This window comes from Procambarus clarkii, chromosome 94 (genome assembly GCF_040958095.1).
Source record: "Procambarus clarkii isolate CNS0578487 chromosome 94, FALCON_Pclarkii_2.0, whole genome shotgun sequence".
Classification (NCBI taxonomy): Eukaryota; Metazoa; Arthropoda; class Malacostraca; order Decapoda; family Cambaridae; genus Procambarus; species Procambarus clarkii.
The window spans coordinates 10,767,753-10,787,671 of NC_091243.1; the positions used below are offsets into that span (position 1 = coordinate 10,767,753).

The 19,919-nt window shown below is 46.6% G+C and overlaps 2 protein-coding genes across 6 annotated transcripts in view; one reads left to right on the top strand and one right to left on the bottom strand.

The window, feature by feature from the left end:
* Positions 1-19,919, bottom strand: part of Lrp4 (LDL receptor related protein 4) — a 222,350-nt gene that overhangs the window by 168,954 nt on the left and 33,477 nt on the right. The window lies entirely within an intron of this gene.
* Positions 5,684-19,796, top strand: LOC123747348 (uncharacterized). The gene is made up of 6 exons (XM_045729508.2): positions 5,684-5,974; positions 15,315-15,439; positions 15,915-16,073; positions 17,207-17,280; positions 18,274-18,405; positions 19,195-19,796. Exons 2-6 carry the CDS (start codon positions 15,361-15,363, stop codon positions 19,243-19,245), a joined length of 495 nt encoding a protein of 164 aa, XP_045585464.1. The 5' UTR covers positions 5,684-5,974; positions 15,315-15,360; the 3' UTR covers positions 19,246-19,796.

Consider the following 19,919-nt stretch of genomic DNA (forward strand, 5'->3'; position numbering starts at 1 on the left):
AGTGTATATACGTGTGTATACTAAGTGTATAAGCGTACATACACCAAGAAGCTGGGTACACATCTCAGAGTATATTTTAGTTTCGTTACTAACATAACAATTTAAAACTTCTCTCAGACTTCAGTTTTAAATTATTACATTTTGTTTAATGAGAAACTTAAATATTTACTAAACTGTATAGTCTAGAGGTTTTTAGTAATAAATCCAATACAGTATAGCCACACTAAACCAGCCTTTTCTATAGTAACTGGGCAAAATAAATATACTTTACTCAAATCTCAATACGGTAAAAATTTGACATTTTGAGTAAAGTCATATTCCAATAAAAACGCGAAATCGGTTTGGTTAGCGCAGTGGTCAGCGTAGCCGGCTCACACCCGAAAGGTCCCGGGTTCGACTCCTCGGGCAAGGTGTTAAGAGTAAAGTGTTCCTTTCAAATGACGCTTCTCTTAAAACCTAACAGTAAATAGGCACCTGGGATCTAGACAACTATTGTGGGTCGCATCCTCGGGAAGGTCAATATAAGGACCTATATCAACGAAAGAAGCTATAAAAGTTATAAAAAGTTATAAGAGAAAGAGCTTATAGTGAAATTTAAAGAATATATATCAATCACTTGGGCGTGGAAACCACATTCATTTGCTGCTTCTTCCAATACCAATTAAATTATTATAAAATTATAAACCATCTTCCACGAGAACATGCAAATAATCTCAATTAACTTAAAATATCTTCACAACTACTATATTATTTCCCCTATTATAAGCCACGTCCCGACACATATGAACCTTATTTATGAAATATATTTTCTCTCATCAATACAATAAGAAAGAGACTAGTAAAACATTTGGAGAAAAGAACATGTATAATACAACTGGAGCAGAGGTTTAAGCAGGGGAATATTGGTTCAACCTTGAGAGCGTGGCCGAGACCAGAATAGCAATAGACATGTCACCAGAGGTGTAGACATGTCACCAGAGGTGTAGACATGTCACCAGAGGTGTAGTCATGTTACCAGAGGTGTAGACATGTTACCAGAGGTGTAGACATGTCACCAGAGGGGTTAGACATGTGACCAGAGGGGTACACATGTCACCAGAGGTATGGACATGTCACCAGAGGTGGTAGACATGTCACCAGAGGTGTAGACATGTCACCAGAGGGGGTAGACATGTCACCAGAGGTGTAGACCTGTCACCAGAGGTGTAGACCTGTCACCAGAGGTGTAGACATGTCACCAGAGGTGTAGACATGTCACCAGAGGTGTAGACATGTCACCAGATTGGTAGACATGTCACCAGAGGTGTAGACATGTCACCAGAGGTGTAGACATGTCACCAGAGGGGGTAGACATGTCACCAGAGGTGTAGAAATGTCACCAGAGGGGGTAGACATGTCACCAGAGGTGTAGACATGTCACCAGAGGTGTAGACATGTCACCAGAGGTGTAGACATGTCACCAGAGGGGGTAGACATGTCACCCGAGGTGTAGACATGTCACCAGAGGTGTAGACATGTCACCAGAGGTGTAGACATGTCACCAGAGGGGGTAGACATGTCACCAGAGGTGTAGACATGTCACCATAGGTGTAGACATGTCACCAGAGGTCTTACTGGTCATATTTATCAATAACACAGAAGAGTTGTGTTACATCATTCATTCATTCTTCTAAATATTTACTGACGAAATACAACATTGAGGATAAATTCGGTGGAAAAACTGGAGTAAACTATAGGATCTTTGGACAAACTGAAACAATGCTCCAACAAGTGGTTACTAGAATTCAACTCAAGCAAGTGCAAGCTAGGCGCAGAGACGTAAAGACTGGGCACAAAGTACCATATATAAGAGGAAACCCTCCTGGAATCTAACAGTGAAAAAGACCCCCAGGATTTGGTACCACATTGAACTTGCCTCTCGAGAACCACATCAACCGGATATCATCAGCTGCATATGCAAGGTTGGCCAATATAAGAAGTGATTTTTATAAATCTGAATATGGAGTCATTCATTGACATTGTGTTCTATATATACCAAACGAATTGTGTAAATCTACAGCGCCAGGTTGGAGTTTCTATGTCTTGAAAACAAAAGAGCTGTCTACATGCTTCTAATACGCTTGGGAGCGTGTAGGCCAGTCGACTGAGGGCTAAGAGGCGGGACCAAAGAGCTATAGTTCATCCCTCGCAAGATGAACTTCGGGAGAACATCTTGTTGAATACATAAATACAAAGGCTAATAATAATTTACACATATATGCTTATATATGTGCATTTACACATATATGCTTTACACACACACAAACACACACACACACACACACACACACACACACACACACACACACACACACACACACACACACACACACACACACACACACACACACACACACACACACACACACACACACACACACACACACACACACACACACACACACACACACACACACACACACACACATACACACACACACACACACACACACACACACACACACACACACACACACACACACACACTCACTCACTCACTCACGTGAGTAGTAACTTTGAGAGCTGCTCCATTAGACCCCACATATCAGGAAACTTTACTCTGCCTCACCCACATTTCCACGTGTACGCTATCTTTCAAACTCTACACTGTAATATCAGCCCCAACATCACAACGTTTTATAGAGGGATAAATCAGAACTCATAGACACCACACGAGAAAGAAGAAAACCTTTAATGACGTTTGGAACTTCCACCAAAACACAAATCCCATGCAAATAGAGGTTCCAAAATGTGAAGCACCAGCCTAAATGGAATACAATGATTTACTACCATTAACCAATTTAAAAGAAAAAGAAGCTAATTTGCATTTTAAATCAGTATGAATATATAAACTACTTTACATATATATTTTCCCATATAGGTTTCGTACTAATTGAACTAGTTTGCTGTTACTATATAATTATCCTATTGAACGTGATTGGGGAACCTCAATCTGTATTACACTGTATTACACTAATACAATACACTGTATTACACTAATACAATACACTGTATTACACTAATACAATACACTAATACAGAACCTCACTGTATTATCTTACCGAGGCACTTGCACTCAAGGAGTGACATTGAGAATTTGAATGTCAAGGAAGCTTGACACTTAGAGGTTAAACATAATGGCGAATAAGTGAGGTCCTGTTCTTGAAATATATTATTTTTTTCCTAGTGAGTTATCTTGGGTTTCTTCTTCTTTTTTATGATAAGTGCAGCTTGCGTGAAGGTCTTCTCCTCCCAGTGACTGTGCGAGCTGTCACTGGGAGTGACACATATACTTGTGTGTCACAAGTATATATATATGTGTCACTGAGTATATACAAGTACATACTGGCCCCAAGCTGACCCATCCATCGCCTGTCTTCACTGTTTAAATCACTAATTACTACAGTATATATGAGAATGAGTACACTGATATTGCTTCCAAGGAACTATATATATATATATATATATATATATATATATATATATATATATATATATATATATATATATATATATATATATATATATATATATATATATCTACTGTCACTGACGGTTCACAGTCGTGTAACATGTGTCACTGTAGTGTGACCGTTGTGTCCCTGCTGTCGTGTCACCGTCGCGTCACAGTACACATCTTGTGTATATTGGGAGAGTGGAGTATAGCAGTCATGAATGGTTGTGACCATGTCCTTCAAGAACTGACCCGTCCGTGTGCTGCCTCCCCTCACTGTGGCCACCAGCCTGCATATTCGGTCTCCTACCCTTAATGTCCCACCCGCTGCATATTCGGTCTCCTACCCTTAATGTCCCACCCCCTTCATATTCGGTCTCCTACCCTTAATGTCCCACCCCCTTCATATTCGGTCTCCTACCCCTAATGTCCCACCCGCTGCATATTCGGTCTCCTACCCTTAATGTCCCACCCCCTTCATATTCGGTCTCCTACCCCTAATGTCCCACCCGCTGCATATTCGGTCTCCTACCCTTAATGTCCCACCCCTTGCATATTCGGTCTCCTACCCTTAATGTCCCACCCCCTGCATATTCGGTCTCCTACCCCTAATGTCCCACCCGCTGCATATTCGGTCTCCTACCCTTTATGTCCCACCCCCTGCATATTCGGTCTCCTACCCCTAATGTCCCACCCGCTGCATATTCGGTCTCCTACCCTTAATGTCCCACCCCCTGCATATTCGGTCTCCTACCCTTAATGTCCCACCCGCTGCATATTCGGTCTCCTACCCTTAATGTCCCACCCGCTGCATATTCGGTCTCCTACCCTTAATGTTCCACCCGCTGCATATTCGGTCTCCTACCGTTAATGTCCCACCCCCTGCATATTCGGTCCCCTACCCCTAATGTCCCACCCGATGCATATTCGGTCTCCTTCCCTTAATGTCCCACCCGCTGCATATTCGGTCTCCTTCCCTTAATGTCCCACCCGCTGCATATTCGGTCTCCTACCCCTAATGTCCCACCCGCTGCATATTCGGTCTCCTTCCCTTAATGTCCCACCCGCTGCATATTCGGTCTCCTTCCCTTAATGTCCCACCCGCTGCATATTCGGTCTCCTTCCCTTAATGTCCCACCCGCTGCATATTCGGTCTCCTACCCCCAATGTCCCACCCGCTGCATATTCGGTCTCCTACCCCTAATGTCCCACCCGCTGCATATTCGGTCTCCTACCCCCAATGTCCCACCCCCTGCATATTCGGTCTCCTACCCTTAATGTCCCACCCGCTGCATATTCGGTCTCCTACCGTTAATGTCCCACCCGCTGCATATTCGGTCTCCTTCCCTTAATGTCCCACCCGCTGCATATTCGGTCTCCTACCGTTAATGTCCCACCCGCTGCATATTCGGTCTCCTTCCCTTAATGTCCCACCCGCTGCATATTCGGTCTCCTACCCACAATGTCCCACCCCCTGCATATTCGGTCTCCTACCCCTAATGTCCCACCCCCTGTATATTCGGTCTCCTTCCCCCAATGTCATTACTTTGCACTTGTTTGGATTACAATTCAGTAGCCATCTATCTGGCCAGCTCTGACATTTATCCAGCTCCGCCGTGAGCATTGCCTACAACATTAGCATCACGTAAGACCCGGCTCCCATCATATCATTGACGTACATCAGAAACAAGCGGTGACATTTATAGCACGCTCACAGTGAGCGCAATATTCAAGAGCAACGCTGTATCCAACCCGTCCTCTTAAAAATAACGTCACTTTTCGCCCGTATGCGCACTATGGCCAAATTTGGACGTAATTTGAAATGAAATCGACTCACAAAAGTGACGTTCTGTTCCGTTTTCTGTTTGAGTCGTCCGGCGTACGCGCAGAGGTTATGAGAGGATACTTTAAATTAACGTTTTTCATAACGTTTTGAAACTTTATGAGAATTTCCTGCCCACCTAACCTATCAGAGGACCCTTAACTTACTGTTGTTGAAAAAAAAATCCCAAATTTATTTTCATTTTTTTTTTTCATTTTCAAATTACGTCCAAATTCGGCCATACGGACAGACGGCCAAAAGCGACGTTCTTTTTAAGAGGACAGGTTCCTGTATTAACGTTGAATTAGAGTTGATAACATTCGTTCAAGGCTACATCTGGAAATTGTGGCCACGAAGACCACGCATTATTCTTCTCGTTGGTGGCCCAGATCTCCTTATATGTCTTCGATTAGTACTCTGTCAGCCTCTCAATGGCTTGCTAGCATGACCAGCGGCCTGTCGTGTGGCGGCGCTGTATGTGTAGTGCACACCTGCGCCAGGACAGTCGAGTCAACCTGGAAACCGCGCAGGTCGTGAGAACCGCGCGTGGCCTCCCTCTGGACGCTTGGTATATATATATATATATAACGCCTGTGAGGTGTCTGGCATCACACCTTCCCGCGACCAGCGACCATTACCACCCTCAGCGACGCCTCCAGGTAAGTCCCCCCCACCCGGCCACAGCCGCCTCAGACTCCTACAGGCCAGACATTACCGGAAAGTGGGATGTTGTTATTCTGGAATGCCAGAAGACGTCTGACAAGTGTGGTAATAGTGAAAGCGTAAATAATTACACGTTTGAACAATCGGGCAAGAAAGTGACAGAAAATCAGTGTAAATCCAGTACGAGTTCACTAAGATCTTGTGTCGAGCAAGACCCCGTTCTCACACTCTTCATCTCTCAGCTCTTTCTCTCGGTCTGCCACTTCGTAAACATTTTCTAGAGACGCGAAGGACTGTGCAAGGTGATCCCTAGTGCGAGGTACGGACGCCACACCTCCACGTGTACCACCAGCACCTACAGGTGTGTGTCATCAGCAGATGCTCTCCAACGTTCACCCACCTCAAGACAAACTGCAGGAAGAAAGACAGAGATCTTCAGGAGGTATCTTGGTCCTTTAACAGGCGTGCAAGCCGCAAGCAGCAATAGTTCGAATGATCCAGCTTGGGGAAGCTCAGTTAGCGGCCTTAATTTACTCTGCATTAGTGCCAGAGTTATTCCCACCTTCTACGAGACGGTAATTAACAGGAGAAAGCCAGTAAGACTACGTAGAGGGGCCACGAGGACAAGGAGCTGGGATATGAGGACGGAGGGAAGGAACCGTGCCCAACCGCTTCGACCATCGGGGATCGAACATCCCACCCTGCAAGATGTAGTGCCATCGCTCTACTGATCAGTCCAAGTGCTGCGCCGTTCATCAATACATGAACCACCACTGTCCTGTACATCAATGAGTGAACCTCCACTGCCCAGTACAACATGTGACCCACTACAGACCTGTACATCAATGAGTGAACATCAGGCACTGCCCAATACATCAACACATTATCCATCACTGCCTAGAACATCACTGCGAGAACCACCAGGGCCTAGTCTCATCTCGTGTAAGCAGTCACACCACTGACTAAACATCAATGTGACCAATCACTGCCCACTGCATCAATACGTGATCCACTACCATCGCAGTTCATCAACACATGACCCCCCCCCCCCACTACCCAGTACATCAACCCGTGACCTAGCTCCCAATACATCAATACGTGATCCACTACCATCGCAGTTCATCAACACTGGTGTTCGCTGGGAGCGTTTGTTTAGTATTAAGAAGTGTTCGCTGAGCGTGTTCGTAGTCTCCACGAGACCCTTCTAGACATAATGGTCTAGAAGGGTCTAGTATCAAGAAATGTTCGCTGGGCGTGTTTGTCTTGTATTAAGAAATGTTCGCTGGGCGTGTTTGCAGCCTCCACCAGACTACTCCCTCTTAGTTCCAGTCATAATCATACGCTGTCCCTTCATGTCATTTCCGTCCTCTAATTTAACTACAGACAGGTACTCACATGTGTGACAATATGTTCTAAGATGTAATGGATTAAGTAAGAGCTAAGGACGATCTGCTTTGATCCATTTTGACTCATAAATATATTGATGTTAAGGCAGCTACTGTCCTCATTGCTACCCGGTGAGTCACTACATCACTCTAGAGCACCAGGTGAGTCACTACATCACTCTAGAGCACCAGGTGAGTCACTACATCACTCTAGAGCACCAGGTGAGTCACTACATCACTCTAGAGCACCAGGTGAGTCACTACATCACTCTAGAGCACCAGGTGAGTCACTACATCACTCTAGAGCACCAGGTGAGTCACTACATCACTCTAGAGCACCAGGTGAGTCACTACATCACTCTAGAGCACCAGGTGAGTCACTACATCACTCTAGAGCACCAGGTGAGTCACTACATCACTCTAGAGCACCAGGTGAGTCACTACATCACTCTAGAGCACCAGGTGAGTCACTACATCACTCTAGAGCACCAGGTGAGTCACTACATCACTCTAGAGCACCAGGTGAGTCACTACATCACTCTAGAGCACCAGGTGAGTTACTACATCACTCTAGAGCACCAGGTGAGTCACTACATCACTCTAGAGCACCAGGTGAGTCACTACATCACTCTAGAGCACCAGGTGAGTCACTACATCACTCTAGAGCACCAGGTGAGTCACTACATCACTCTAGAGCACCAGGTGAGTCACTACATCACTCTAGAGCACCAGGTGAGTTACTACATCACTCTAGAGTACCAGGTGAGTCACTACATCACTCTAGAGCACCAGGTGAGTCACTACATCACTCTAGAGCACCAGGTGAGTCACTACATCACTCTAGAGCACCAGGTGAGTCACTACATCACTCTACAGTACCAGGTGAGTCACTACATCACTCTAGAGTACCAGGTGAGTCACTACATCACTCTAGAGCACCAGGTGAGTCACTACATCACTCTAGAGCACCAGGTGAGTCACTACATCACTCTAGAGCACCAGGTGAGTCACTATATCACTCTACAGTACCAGGTGAGTCACTACATCACTCTAGAGTACCAGGTGAGTCACTACATCACTCTAGAGCACCAGGTGAGTCACTACATCACTCTAGAGCACCAGGTGAGTCACTACATCACTCTAGAGCACCAGGTGAGTCACTACATCACTCTAGAGCACCAGGTGAGTCACTACATCACTCTACAGTACCAGGTGAGTCACTACATCACTCTAGAGCACCAGGTGAGTCACTACATCACTCTAGAGCACCAGGTGAGTCACTACGTCACTCTAGAGCACCAGGTGAGTCACTACATCACTCTAGAGCACCAGGTGAGTCACTACGTCACTCTAGAGCACCAGGTGAGTCACTACATCACTCTAGAGCACCAGGTGAGTCACTACATCACTCTAGAGCACCAGGTGAGTCACTACATCACTCTAGAGCACCAGGTGAGTCACTACATCACTCTAGAGCACCAGGTGAGTCACTACATCACTCTAGAGCACCAGGTGAGTCACTACATCACTCTACAGTACCAGGTGAGTCACTACATCACTCTAGAGCACCAGGTGAGTCACTACATCACTCTACAGTACCAGGTGAGTCACTACATCACTCTAGAGCACCAGGTGAGTCACTACATCACTCTAGAGCACCAGGTGAGTCACTACATCACTCTAGAGCACCAGGTGAGTCACTACATCACTCTAGAGCACCAGGTGAGTCACTACGTCACTCTAGAGCACCAGGTGAGTCACTACATCACTCTATGGCACCAGGTGAGTCACTACATCACTCTAGAGCACCAGGTGAGTCACTACATCACTCTAGAGCACCAGGTGAGTCACTACATCACTCTAGAGCACCAGGTGAGTCACTACATCACTCTAGAGCACCAGGTGAGTCACTACATCACTCTAGAGCACCAGGTGAGTCACTACATCACTCTAGAGCACCAGGTGAGTCACTACATCACTCTACAGTACCAGGTGAGTCACTACATCACTCTAGAGCACCAGGTGAGTCACTACATCACTCTAGAGCACCAGGTGAGTCACTACATCACTCTAGAGCACCAGGTGAGTCACTACATCACTCTAGAGCACCAGGTGAGTCACTACATCACTCTAGAGCACCAGGTGAGTCACTACATCACTCTAGAGTACCAGGTGAGTCCCTACATCACTCTAGAGTACCAGGTGAGTCACTACATCACTCTAGAGTACCAGGTGAGTCACTACATCACTCTAGAGCACCAGGTGAGTTACTACATCACTCTACAGTACCAGGTGAGTCACTACATGAATCTAGAGCACCTGGGCCAGATTCACGAAGCACTTACGCAAGCACTTACGAACGTGTACATCTTTCCTCAATCTTTGACGGCTTTGGTTACATTTATTAAACAGTTTACAAGCATGAAAACTTGCCAATCAACTGTTGTTATTGTTATAAACAGCCTCCTGGTGCTTCGGAGCTCATTAACTGTTTAATAATTTGTAAACAAAACCGCCAAAGATTGAGAAAAGATGTACAGGTTCGTAAGTGCTTGCGTAATTGCTTCGTGAATCTGAGCGTACTGCTTCAAGGGTTTTCTCATACATATAATTCGCTTTGTCAGGGACAGGAAGCCTGCATACATACCTCCCCCACAAGTTGAATAATTGACCCTCCGCAGGATGCAACCCCACAACACTTGTCTTAACTCTCAAACACTAAATTTTCTGCCAGGTGAACATAGGGATTAGGTGGAAGGAAATTGTCGGAAAATCCGACAACATTTAATAATATCATACAGACAGATAATAGCTGTGTTGTATAAACAAGTTACCCATAGAAAATGTAAATTGTAGTGGAATTTCCGTCTATAGAAAACGGGATATCATTACCACATACTATTATAAATTCACCACCTATTATGGTGGGAATTATTCTTAAATACATTAGTCTTTGGACTTTACCATCATAAAAACATCTCATATAAATTAACTTAATTATCAGAATTAAAATAGAGTAAATGTCACCCTTCTATCACTTACTGTCATCTGGACAATGTAAGCCAGGCGTCAGGGAGGAGGGAGTGGTCAGCCATTGTTTATACAGAGACCAGAGGAATGGGAGCAATTCGGCTCCTGTTAATTTTACTTGGACGAAGTGTTATGGAAACCAAAGGTGTACCATCATCAACACGCTGTCAACAAATTCAAGTTAAGTGTTCTGCCGAAACCCATTTATCTATCATTTATGGCCATTAATGTCATTAGGTAGGGTGATCCGGTTAGAGCATGAGATCGCCTCATACTAAAGGTAATTAAGCCAGGTCTTCATGGTTCCATGTACAGTGTTTTCTCTGATATAGCTGTCATATATTAGGATTCTGGCTTCATAGCTAGCGCCCTTTTGACAGGTCAAGACGAGGAAGCATGCTTTGTGCATCAGTTACCAGGGTGATGGAAGCTACCTCAAAGAGGGAAAATGTGGTGTCTACATCCTGGTTATACCTGGTGGACTAAGGCCTGCTGTACAAATAAGATAAGGAACCTCTTCAATGTATGTAGTCTAATACTGTAGTTTGATTGGCTGCATATATATAAATTCAATTAATATAAACCCCCCTAATGTGTAGAGGATCGATTTGTGAGATTATGAGATTATTGCAGAAAGACAGTCCACTTATCATCATACAAATTGCTATCGAAGTATACAAATTAACGTAAATATAAATTCATATAAATTAAATAAATATAAATCTCACAGGTCGGTTCCCACAGAAATGTACCCAATCATTTCAGACGTCCTGCCCAGGAATCGAACCTGAGTTTAATCAGTTGTGAGTCGACTGGGCTAACTACAGTGTGCCACAGGTTGTAAAGCTTACTCCTGACAAGAGGCCATCACACTATTAAATGCGTCCTCAACACTGACAAGAAGCTGGATATTGCAATAATTACCCAACTTATCCTCCAATAATTATAGCAAGTAATTAGCCAAACCGTACACAAAGGGACTCTTAAGACCAACAAACGCTCACATTTTCCATTATTGTATTAGCCCCAAGTGGCGCGTTAAAGAAATTAACAGTAAGTGAAGTACATAACCTAGCCTGAGTAATCCTAGATCTAATGCCAGTCTCCGTGGTGTAGTGGTAAGACACTCGCCTGGCGTTCCGCGAGCGCTTTGTCATGGGTTCGTATCCTGGCCGGGGAGGATTTACTGGGCGCAAATCCTTAACTGTAGTCTCAAATCCTTAGCTGTAAAATGGGTATTTGGTTGTAAAAATTATTCTTCGCGGCGGGGATCGTATTCCAGGGACCTGCCCGAAACGCTACGCGTACTAGTGGCTGTACAAGAATGTAACAACTCTTGTATATATCTCAAAAAATATATATATACGCTATATCTACGGCCTAATCTTATTACTACATCTCTTGGGTATTTACCAATGTTTTATTTCTTCCAAATGAGAGTTTAGCATTTGTAAATACTCTTAATTACTGAGATCGCTAAACCAAAATGATTATCAAGAATATCTCGTCTGCATGTTTCAGTAGCTAGTGTGTGGACAGTCATGCCTGAACACATGCCTAATACCGCAATTAGCGAGGGTGTGCGCGCGCAGAGTCCTGACAGCACACCCTCTACGGTGGAGAGCTGCTCGCTGCCCTTCTGTCGGCATTAATTGTGGAGGTGGTGGAATGTGTGCATAGATGGGTGGCTTGTGGGCGTGGAGGGGCAAAGGCGGCGGCGTGTGGGCGTGGGTGGACGGCGTGTGGGCGTGGGAGGACGGCGGGTGGGCGTGGGAGGACGGCGGGTGGGCGTGGTTCACGGGGTTCCGGTTGCTCTCGCGAACAGGAGTGATTCTAGGAACACATGGCCCTGTCCTTCACACTCTGGGGAGCGTGGGTGTGTGTGTGTGTGTGTGTGTGTGTGTGTGTGTGTGTGTGTGTGTGTGTGTGTGTGTGTGTGTGTGTGTGTGTGTGTGTGTGTGTGTGTGTGTGTGTGTGTGAGTGTGAGCGGCCACACCTTGTCATCCTGCACAACACATCTCCGTATCCCAGCACCTGTTGTCATCCTGGAAGGTCTCCTACCCCGTCTCTCACACTCCCTCCTCCTCCTCCTCCTCTCATGACAACGTCACAGAGAACTAGTCACCAAGGTGTAGAACAATGTAAACATCATGGTCCATCACCCTTGCCACGACATTAACGGTTATGACAGCAGCGCCGCCAGTTACCGACGGACCGAAACGTCGCTGTCCCTTCACCTAGTAGTGTGTGGTCTGGTCAACATACTTCAGCCACGTTATTGTGACTCATCGACTCTAGACCTGTTTCCTTATCATATTTAATAAAATGATGTATGGAATTCGCTTCATCTGCCCTCTTAGTTCATTTCATCTGCCCACTACTATGATGCTAAACGAAAACTTACTAACATCTCTATGGCTCATCTGTTACTGAAGTTACATCCTTGCTCTCTTGTTCCATGGTATTCATTTTATACATTTCCTCTTTTTTTTTTACCACTCTGTTGCTCCCCCTAAGTATAACCCAACCACTTGGGCTGGACGGTAGAGCGACGGTGTCGAATCATGCAGGTCGGCGTTCAATCCCAGACCGTCCGAATGGTTGAGCACCATTCATTTCCCCCCGTCCCATCCCAAATCCTTATCCTGACCATTATGGCTTGGCGCTTTCTTCTGATAGTTCCCCCCCCCTTTCCCCTAAGTATTTTATAAGTATCACGTCATGTTATTGCTACTTATCATGCCATAAGTCTCCTCGCACTCTCCTTTTCATCTAGTGATGTCAGGTCTAGTTCCTTCAGTCTTTCTTCATAACCCATCCCTCGCAAATTTGGAACAAGCTTCATTGCAGATCTAAATACCTTTCTATTTAGGTTTCTGAATGATGTTATGACTTTTGCTAGTGTAGAGTTTGCTGCTGATGTTATCCTATTATATTGTCCCTCTGAAGTTAGGTTATGTCGACTTTCAGCTCTTTTTTCCTGTAATTGTGTGTGTGTGTGTGTGTGTGTCTGTGTGTGTGTGTGTCTGTGTGTGTGTGTGTGTGTGTGTGTGTGTGTGTGTGTGTGTGTGTGTGTGTGTGTGTGTGTGTGTGTGTGTGTGTGTGTGTGTGTGTGTGTGTGTGTGTGTGTGTGAGGGAGGGTGGGGCTGGCGTCGTGAGCCAAGGTCGTGGTGTTGCAGCAACTGAAGCGTCAGAGGGTAACCATTGTTAGAAATCAACGCGAGCAACGGCGCGCGACCGGAAATCAGCGGACAGTTAACGACAATGTCACACGAGGCGACGCAATGGACCCACCAGCCACCTGGGACGGGCTACGCACGACACAACGCCCGCGCATTACTCACGCACTCACTCACCACGCGCATTACTCACTTACCTGGCGTCACGCACGATAAATACAAATCATTCCAGGTGCGTGTGAAACCTGGGCGGCTTTGTCGGCTGGTGTGGAGGGCGCGGCAAGCGTCGCTACGAGCGAAAAGGCTGACAAGACGAGATAAATGTCCTAATGTGTGAGATCAGGACATTTGTGGAGGCGTTTGGGCCGTCCTGGAGCCCCTAAAGGTGTCCAGGCAACGGCCACGACTCCAGAGGGGGTCCAGGGCGGACACAAACATCGTCAGAAACATAACAATAAAGGAAACCCGCAGAAGGTCTATCTATCTATAGACGGCAACTTCCCTATTAATTCCTAACCAAACTCATTACTATATATGTCTAACCTACGCTTGAAACAATGCAGTAATCCCTCGTATTTTATGTCACCAGGCAATTTGTTAAATAAATCACCATAAATCATGAGCATTATTTATCAAAGCAGTATTTACCCAGGTCTTTTAGCAGTATTTACCCAGGTCTTTTACGAATCTAATTTTCATCCATTGTTTCGTGTTATTTTGTGATGATAGATTGAACACTATTAGTATCTCCTTTGCTATACTCATTCACCCATCAGTATACTTCAATCAGGTCACCCTTTACTCTTCGCCTTTCTACACAATGTAAATGACGCTTCCTTAATCTTTCTTCATAAGGAAGATTTCTTAATTGGTGGGGTTAAGGTTGTTATCTTCTCTCTCTACACGTTCAGGTGATCATAACTACACAACCTATTAACGTGTCCTAGCAAGAGCCAGTCCAGGCCACCAGATGTACTAACTGTACCTCCTTAAGGAACAGTCGTGCAAACAATACTGCACCTCCTTAAGGAACAGTTGTACAAACAATACTGCACCTCATTAAGGAACAGTCGTGCAAACAATACTGCACCTCCTTAAGGAACAGTCGTACAAACAATACTGCACCTCTTTAAGGAACAGTCGTGCAAACAATACTGCACCTCCTTAAGGAACAGTCGTGCAAACAATACTGCACCTCCTTAAGGAACAGTCGTACAAACAATACTGCACCTCCTTAAGGAACAGTCGTACAAACAATACTGCACCTCATTAAGGAACAGTCGTACAAACAATACTGCACCTCATTAAGGAACAGTCGTACAAACAATACTGCACCTCATTAAGGAACAGTTGTACAAACAATACTGCACCTCATTAAGGAACAGTCGTACAAACAATACTGCACCTCCTTAAGGAACAGTTGTACAAACAATACTGCACCTCATTAAGGAACAGTCGTACAAACAATACTGCACCTCATTAAGGAACAGTCGTACAAACAATACTGCACCTCCTTAAGGAACAGTTGTACAAACAATACTGCACCTCATTAAGGAACAGTCGTACAAACAATACTGCACCTCCTTAAGGAACAGTCGTACAAACAATACTGCACCTCTTTAAGGAACAGTCGTACAAACAATACTGCACCTCCTTAAAGAACAGTCGTACAAGCAATACTGCACCTCATTAAGGAACAGTCGTGCAACAATTAATGTCAATTTGTTTCAATCTCCTTGCAGCCGAGGACGCCAAATATCTCCAGTTTGGTTTAGCGTAGCGAGGGTCATGAGAGTGGCGGCGACACTGGTGCTGACGGCGACGCTCCTGGCGGGGGCAGACGCAGGATGGCTCGAAGTCTTCGCTCGTGAGTACCTTAACGCTTCGTCATGAACATAGGGGAGAAGAAATACCTGATAGTAGGAGGAGCAGCATCAGCATTATGTTGTCATCATATTTGTTAAGGATAGATAAGGGTTTCACTAGAGATAAACACAGAAAGGGGCCCCGTTGTTGAAGAATAATGGGATCCATAATCCCATTATTCTTTAATGGATCACAGTTATTCGGGATCACTTGTACACACTGAAAGCTGGACTAAAAACCCCCTTATTTCACTAGAGATAAACACAGAAAGGGGCCCCATTGTTAAAGAATAATGGGATCCATAATCCCATTATTCTTTAATGGATCAGAGTTGTTCGGGATCACTTGTACACACTGAAAGCTGGACTCAAACCTCTTATCTCTTTGAAGCTATTATTAAATTAATAACCACAACTCAAGGAATACATGGAAAGCATAATAATTTGACCGCCCCCATTTGTCAAATGTTGTTGCAGAGCAGCTGTGCAGGACGGAGATCCGGTGCTACACCAAGACATACCAATGTGCACAGATCCTCAACGTGTTCAACATGCAACAGTCCATGCTCAATGTTCTGTCCTACTGTCGCTCTCTCCTCGGCTCCAGCACCCTCCGCCAGCCCACGCTTACACCTGGTCAGTTCCATATATATACATGCATACTTATGTATTGGGTTTAGTTAACATTGGCCTCTGTCCAAGCATTGTGATCTCGGGAGAGATCCTCATGGGCAATATATGGCAGTCTTCGTACTACTGTAGTGCATGATCAGTTCTTCCTTCTCTTCAGAGTTGGTAGAGGTCATGTTTCTGTTAATTATATCCTTCACGACTCATTCCTTCACCATGTAAGCTGCAGATGCTAATTACTACGACATCCGGAGAATCCCACAGGCTCCATATTGGCTTCGGTAGGTCATCACAAATACTGTATATATATTTATTCATACTGTGATACTACTGTGAACTTCATTCATCATCCTTGTCAGGGACAAGGCTGCCCCAAGTGCCAGTCATAGTCACGCAAGAGGTGGATGCTTCCTTTCTTCACAACTTTCCTCATTTGTGTGTCTTTCATGTCTACCAATTTTCAAAGCCAGAAGAGCCTTCACATGACATTTATTAAGCACAAATACCCGAATGAAAGCACCAGTATTAAAGCTACACTCAGTATAGTCTTGCTTGACGGAAGGTCTGACTGGAGACGGAGGCTGTCATTGTGTCCTTGAAGTGACTGACGCTTGAGTGACTTCCCCGCACGCCTTGCCCTTGGCCTGTGTCACCTGGTGTAAATACGCGCTGACGCACCCCTTACGGAAACTGACCCACTCTGAAGGCCCTCTGAAGGCCCTCTGAAGGACACTGATGACAGGTAAAGTAACGCTGGACATTGACGACAGATAAGAGCCACACTACAGCCATTGATGGCCGAGCAACACTGGGCATTGATGGCCGAGCAACACTGGGCATTGATGGCCGAGCAACACTGGGCATTGATGGCCGAGCAACACTGGGCATTGATGGCCGAGCAACACTGGGCATTGATGGCCGAGCAACACTGGGCATTGATGGCCGAGCAACACTGGGCATTGATGGCCGAGCAACACTGGGCATTGATGGCCGAGCAACACTGGGCATTGATGGCCGAGCAACACTGGGCATTGATGGCCGAGCAACACTGGGCATTGATGGCGGGTATAGCACCACTGGACACCACCAGTGGCGACCTCAACATAGCCTAACAGCTCCGGTGTTCTCCTCCCCGACAGATGACCTGTTTGATGTGATGAACAACGTCCACGGGGAGCAGCTGCCCGAGTGTGTCCTCAAGCAGTCCGGCGTGGTGAGTCTACCAGTCTACTTCTACTTATCTACCTGTATCCCCCTCGACCTATACTTGCCTGCCTCTACCTCCGCCCACCTACTTATACCTGTATACCTCAAACAATCTACTTATGGCTACTTATGTTCATCAACCAATGTCTATGTATACCTGTCTACTTGCACTCATCTACCTGAATCTACACCCGCTCATCAAGCGGTGTTTAACAGCCTAGAACTGCAATTAATAATAACAAGAAATGTATATGTTAGTAAATGAACTAGCGTTTGAGCACTGTATTTGGGAAGAGAGAGAGAGCGAGAGCGAGAGAAAGAGAGAGAGAGAGAGAGAGAGAGAGAGAGAGAGAGAGAGAGAGAGAGAGAGAGAGAGAGAGAGAGAGAGAGAGAGAGAGAGAGAGAGAGAGAGCGAGAGAGCGAGAGCGAGAGAGCGAGAGAGCGAGAGCGAGAGAGCGAGAGAGCGAGAGCGAGAGAGCGAGAGAGCGAGAGAGCGAGAGAGCGAGAGAGAGAGCGAGAGAGAGAGAGAGAGAGAGCGAGAGAGCGAGAGAGCGAGAGAGCGAGAGAGAGAGAGAGAGAGAGAGAGAGAGAGAGAGAGAGAGAGAGAGAGAGAGAGAGAGAGAGAGAGAGAGAGAGAGAGAGAGAGAGAGAGAGAGAGAGAGAGAGAGACAGAGAGAGAGAGAGAGACAGAGAGACAGAGAGAGAGAGAGAGAGAGACAGAGAGAGAGAGAGAGAGAGAGAGAGAGAGAGAGAGAGAGAGAGAGAGAGAGAGAGAGAGAGAGAGAGAGAGAGAGAGAGAGAGAGAGAGAGAGAGAGAGAGAGCGAGAGCGAGAGCGAGAGAGAGAGAGAGAGAGAGAGAGAGAGAGAGAGAGAGAGAGAGAGAGAGAGAGAGAGAGAGAGAGAGAGAGAGAGAGAGAGAGAGAGAGAGAGAGAGAGAGCGAGAGCGAGAGAGAGAGCCAGAGAGAGAGAACAATGACTCACCGTGACACTGGTGACACAGGTGACGGAAGGAGAGGTGAACCAAGCAGCAATCTACCTGGCCTTGGCAGGCACCGCCGTCAGCGGAGACCCGACCAAGCAGAACACCTTCTACGACGCCGTCAGCAAGTGTCCGGAGCCCATCAAGAGCCAGGTAACACTCCACGCCACAACCCACGCCCACACCCACCACCCACGCCCACCACGTGTACAAGACCACCCACACCCACCACATCAATTGAGTACTGCAGTGGGTCTAACACAACAAGCTTACTGTGTATGTTGCAGATGACACACACACACACACACACACACACACACACACACACACACACACACACACACACACACACACACACACACACACACACACACACACACACACAGGGTGGGAGTCCCACACACATACAGGGTGGGAGTCCCACACACACACACATAGGGTGGGAGTCCCACACACCCAGAGTGGGAGTCCCACACACACAGGGTGGGAGTCCCACACACACAGGGTGGGAGTCCCACACACACAGGGTGGGAGTCCCACACACACACACAGATTGGGAGTCCCACACACACAGGGTGAGAGTCCCACACACACACACAGATTGGGAGTCCCACACACACACACAGATTGGGAGTCCCACACACGCAGGGTGGGAGTCCCACACACACAGGGTGGGAGTCCCACACACACAGGGTGGGAGTCCCACACACACAGGGTGGGAGTCCCACACACACAGGGTGGGAGTCCCACACACACAGGGTGGGAGTCCCACACACACAGGGTGGGAGTCCCACACACACAGGGTGGGAGTCCCACACACACAGGGTGGGAGTCCCATAAACACAGAGTCGGAGTATATACTAAAACTTACTCTAATTAGTTATAAATTATTAAGTTATTGCTCTCCCTATAAAAGTGTTATTGTTCTGCCTCTTGCCACAGCTGCCGTCGTTCTTCGCGTGTGTGATGCAGGGGTGTGTGCAGGCGCTGTAGGCCCTCCTGGTCCTCCCTCCTGCTGCGCCGGCGTCACCCGGGCGCACCTCCTCTTGCCCTTCAGCTCCTCGCTTCACTCCCGCCCTCCATGCCCTAACACCATGCCAAAGGCAGCGCTAAGAGGGGCTCGGCAGGGACTCAATGGGGCTCTACATAAGCCATCCTTCTCACGCTGCCCAAACTCACTCTGGACTCGCGCTGGCCAAACTCCGTCCTGTCTGGCGCTGGCCAAACTCCGTCCTGTCTGGCGCTGGCCAAACTCCGTCCTGTCTGGCGCTGGCCAAACTCCGTCCTGTCTGGCGCTGGCCAAACTCCGTCCTGTCTGGCGCTGGCCAAACTCCGTCCTGTCTGGCGCTGGCCAAACTCCGTCCAGTCTGGCGCTGGCCAAACTCCGTCCGGTCTGGCGCTGGCCAAACTCCGTCCGGTCTGGCGCTGGCCAAACTCCGTCCAGTCTGGCGCTGGCCAAAATCACCCTTGTCTCTATGTACCAACCTCATTTCAAACGTTCAATACTTTAACTATGCCGTGTAAGTATTAGCTAGAGAACTCAACTGCTTTCGTTTTATTCTCCTGTCACCACACTTCCCCAGGGAAGCCCTGTGACCACTCTGACCACTAGTACCGACGCCAACATCGTCATCACACACACTGAAGATCATGCTTCCATATAAGAA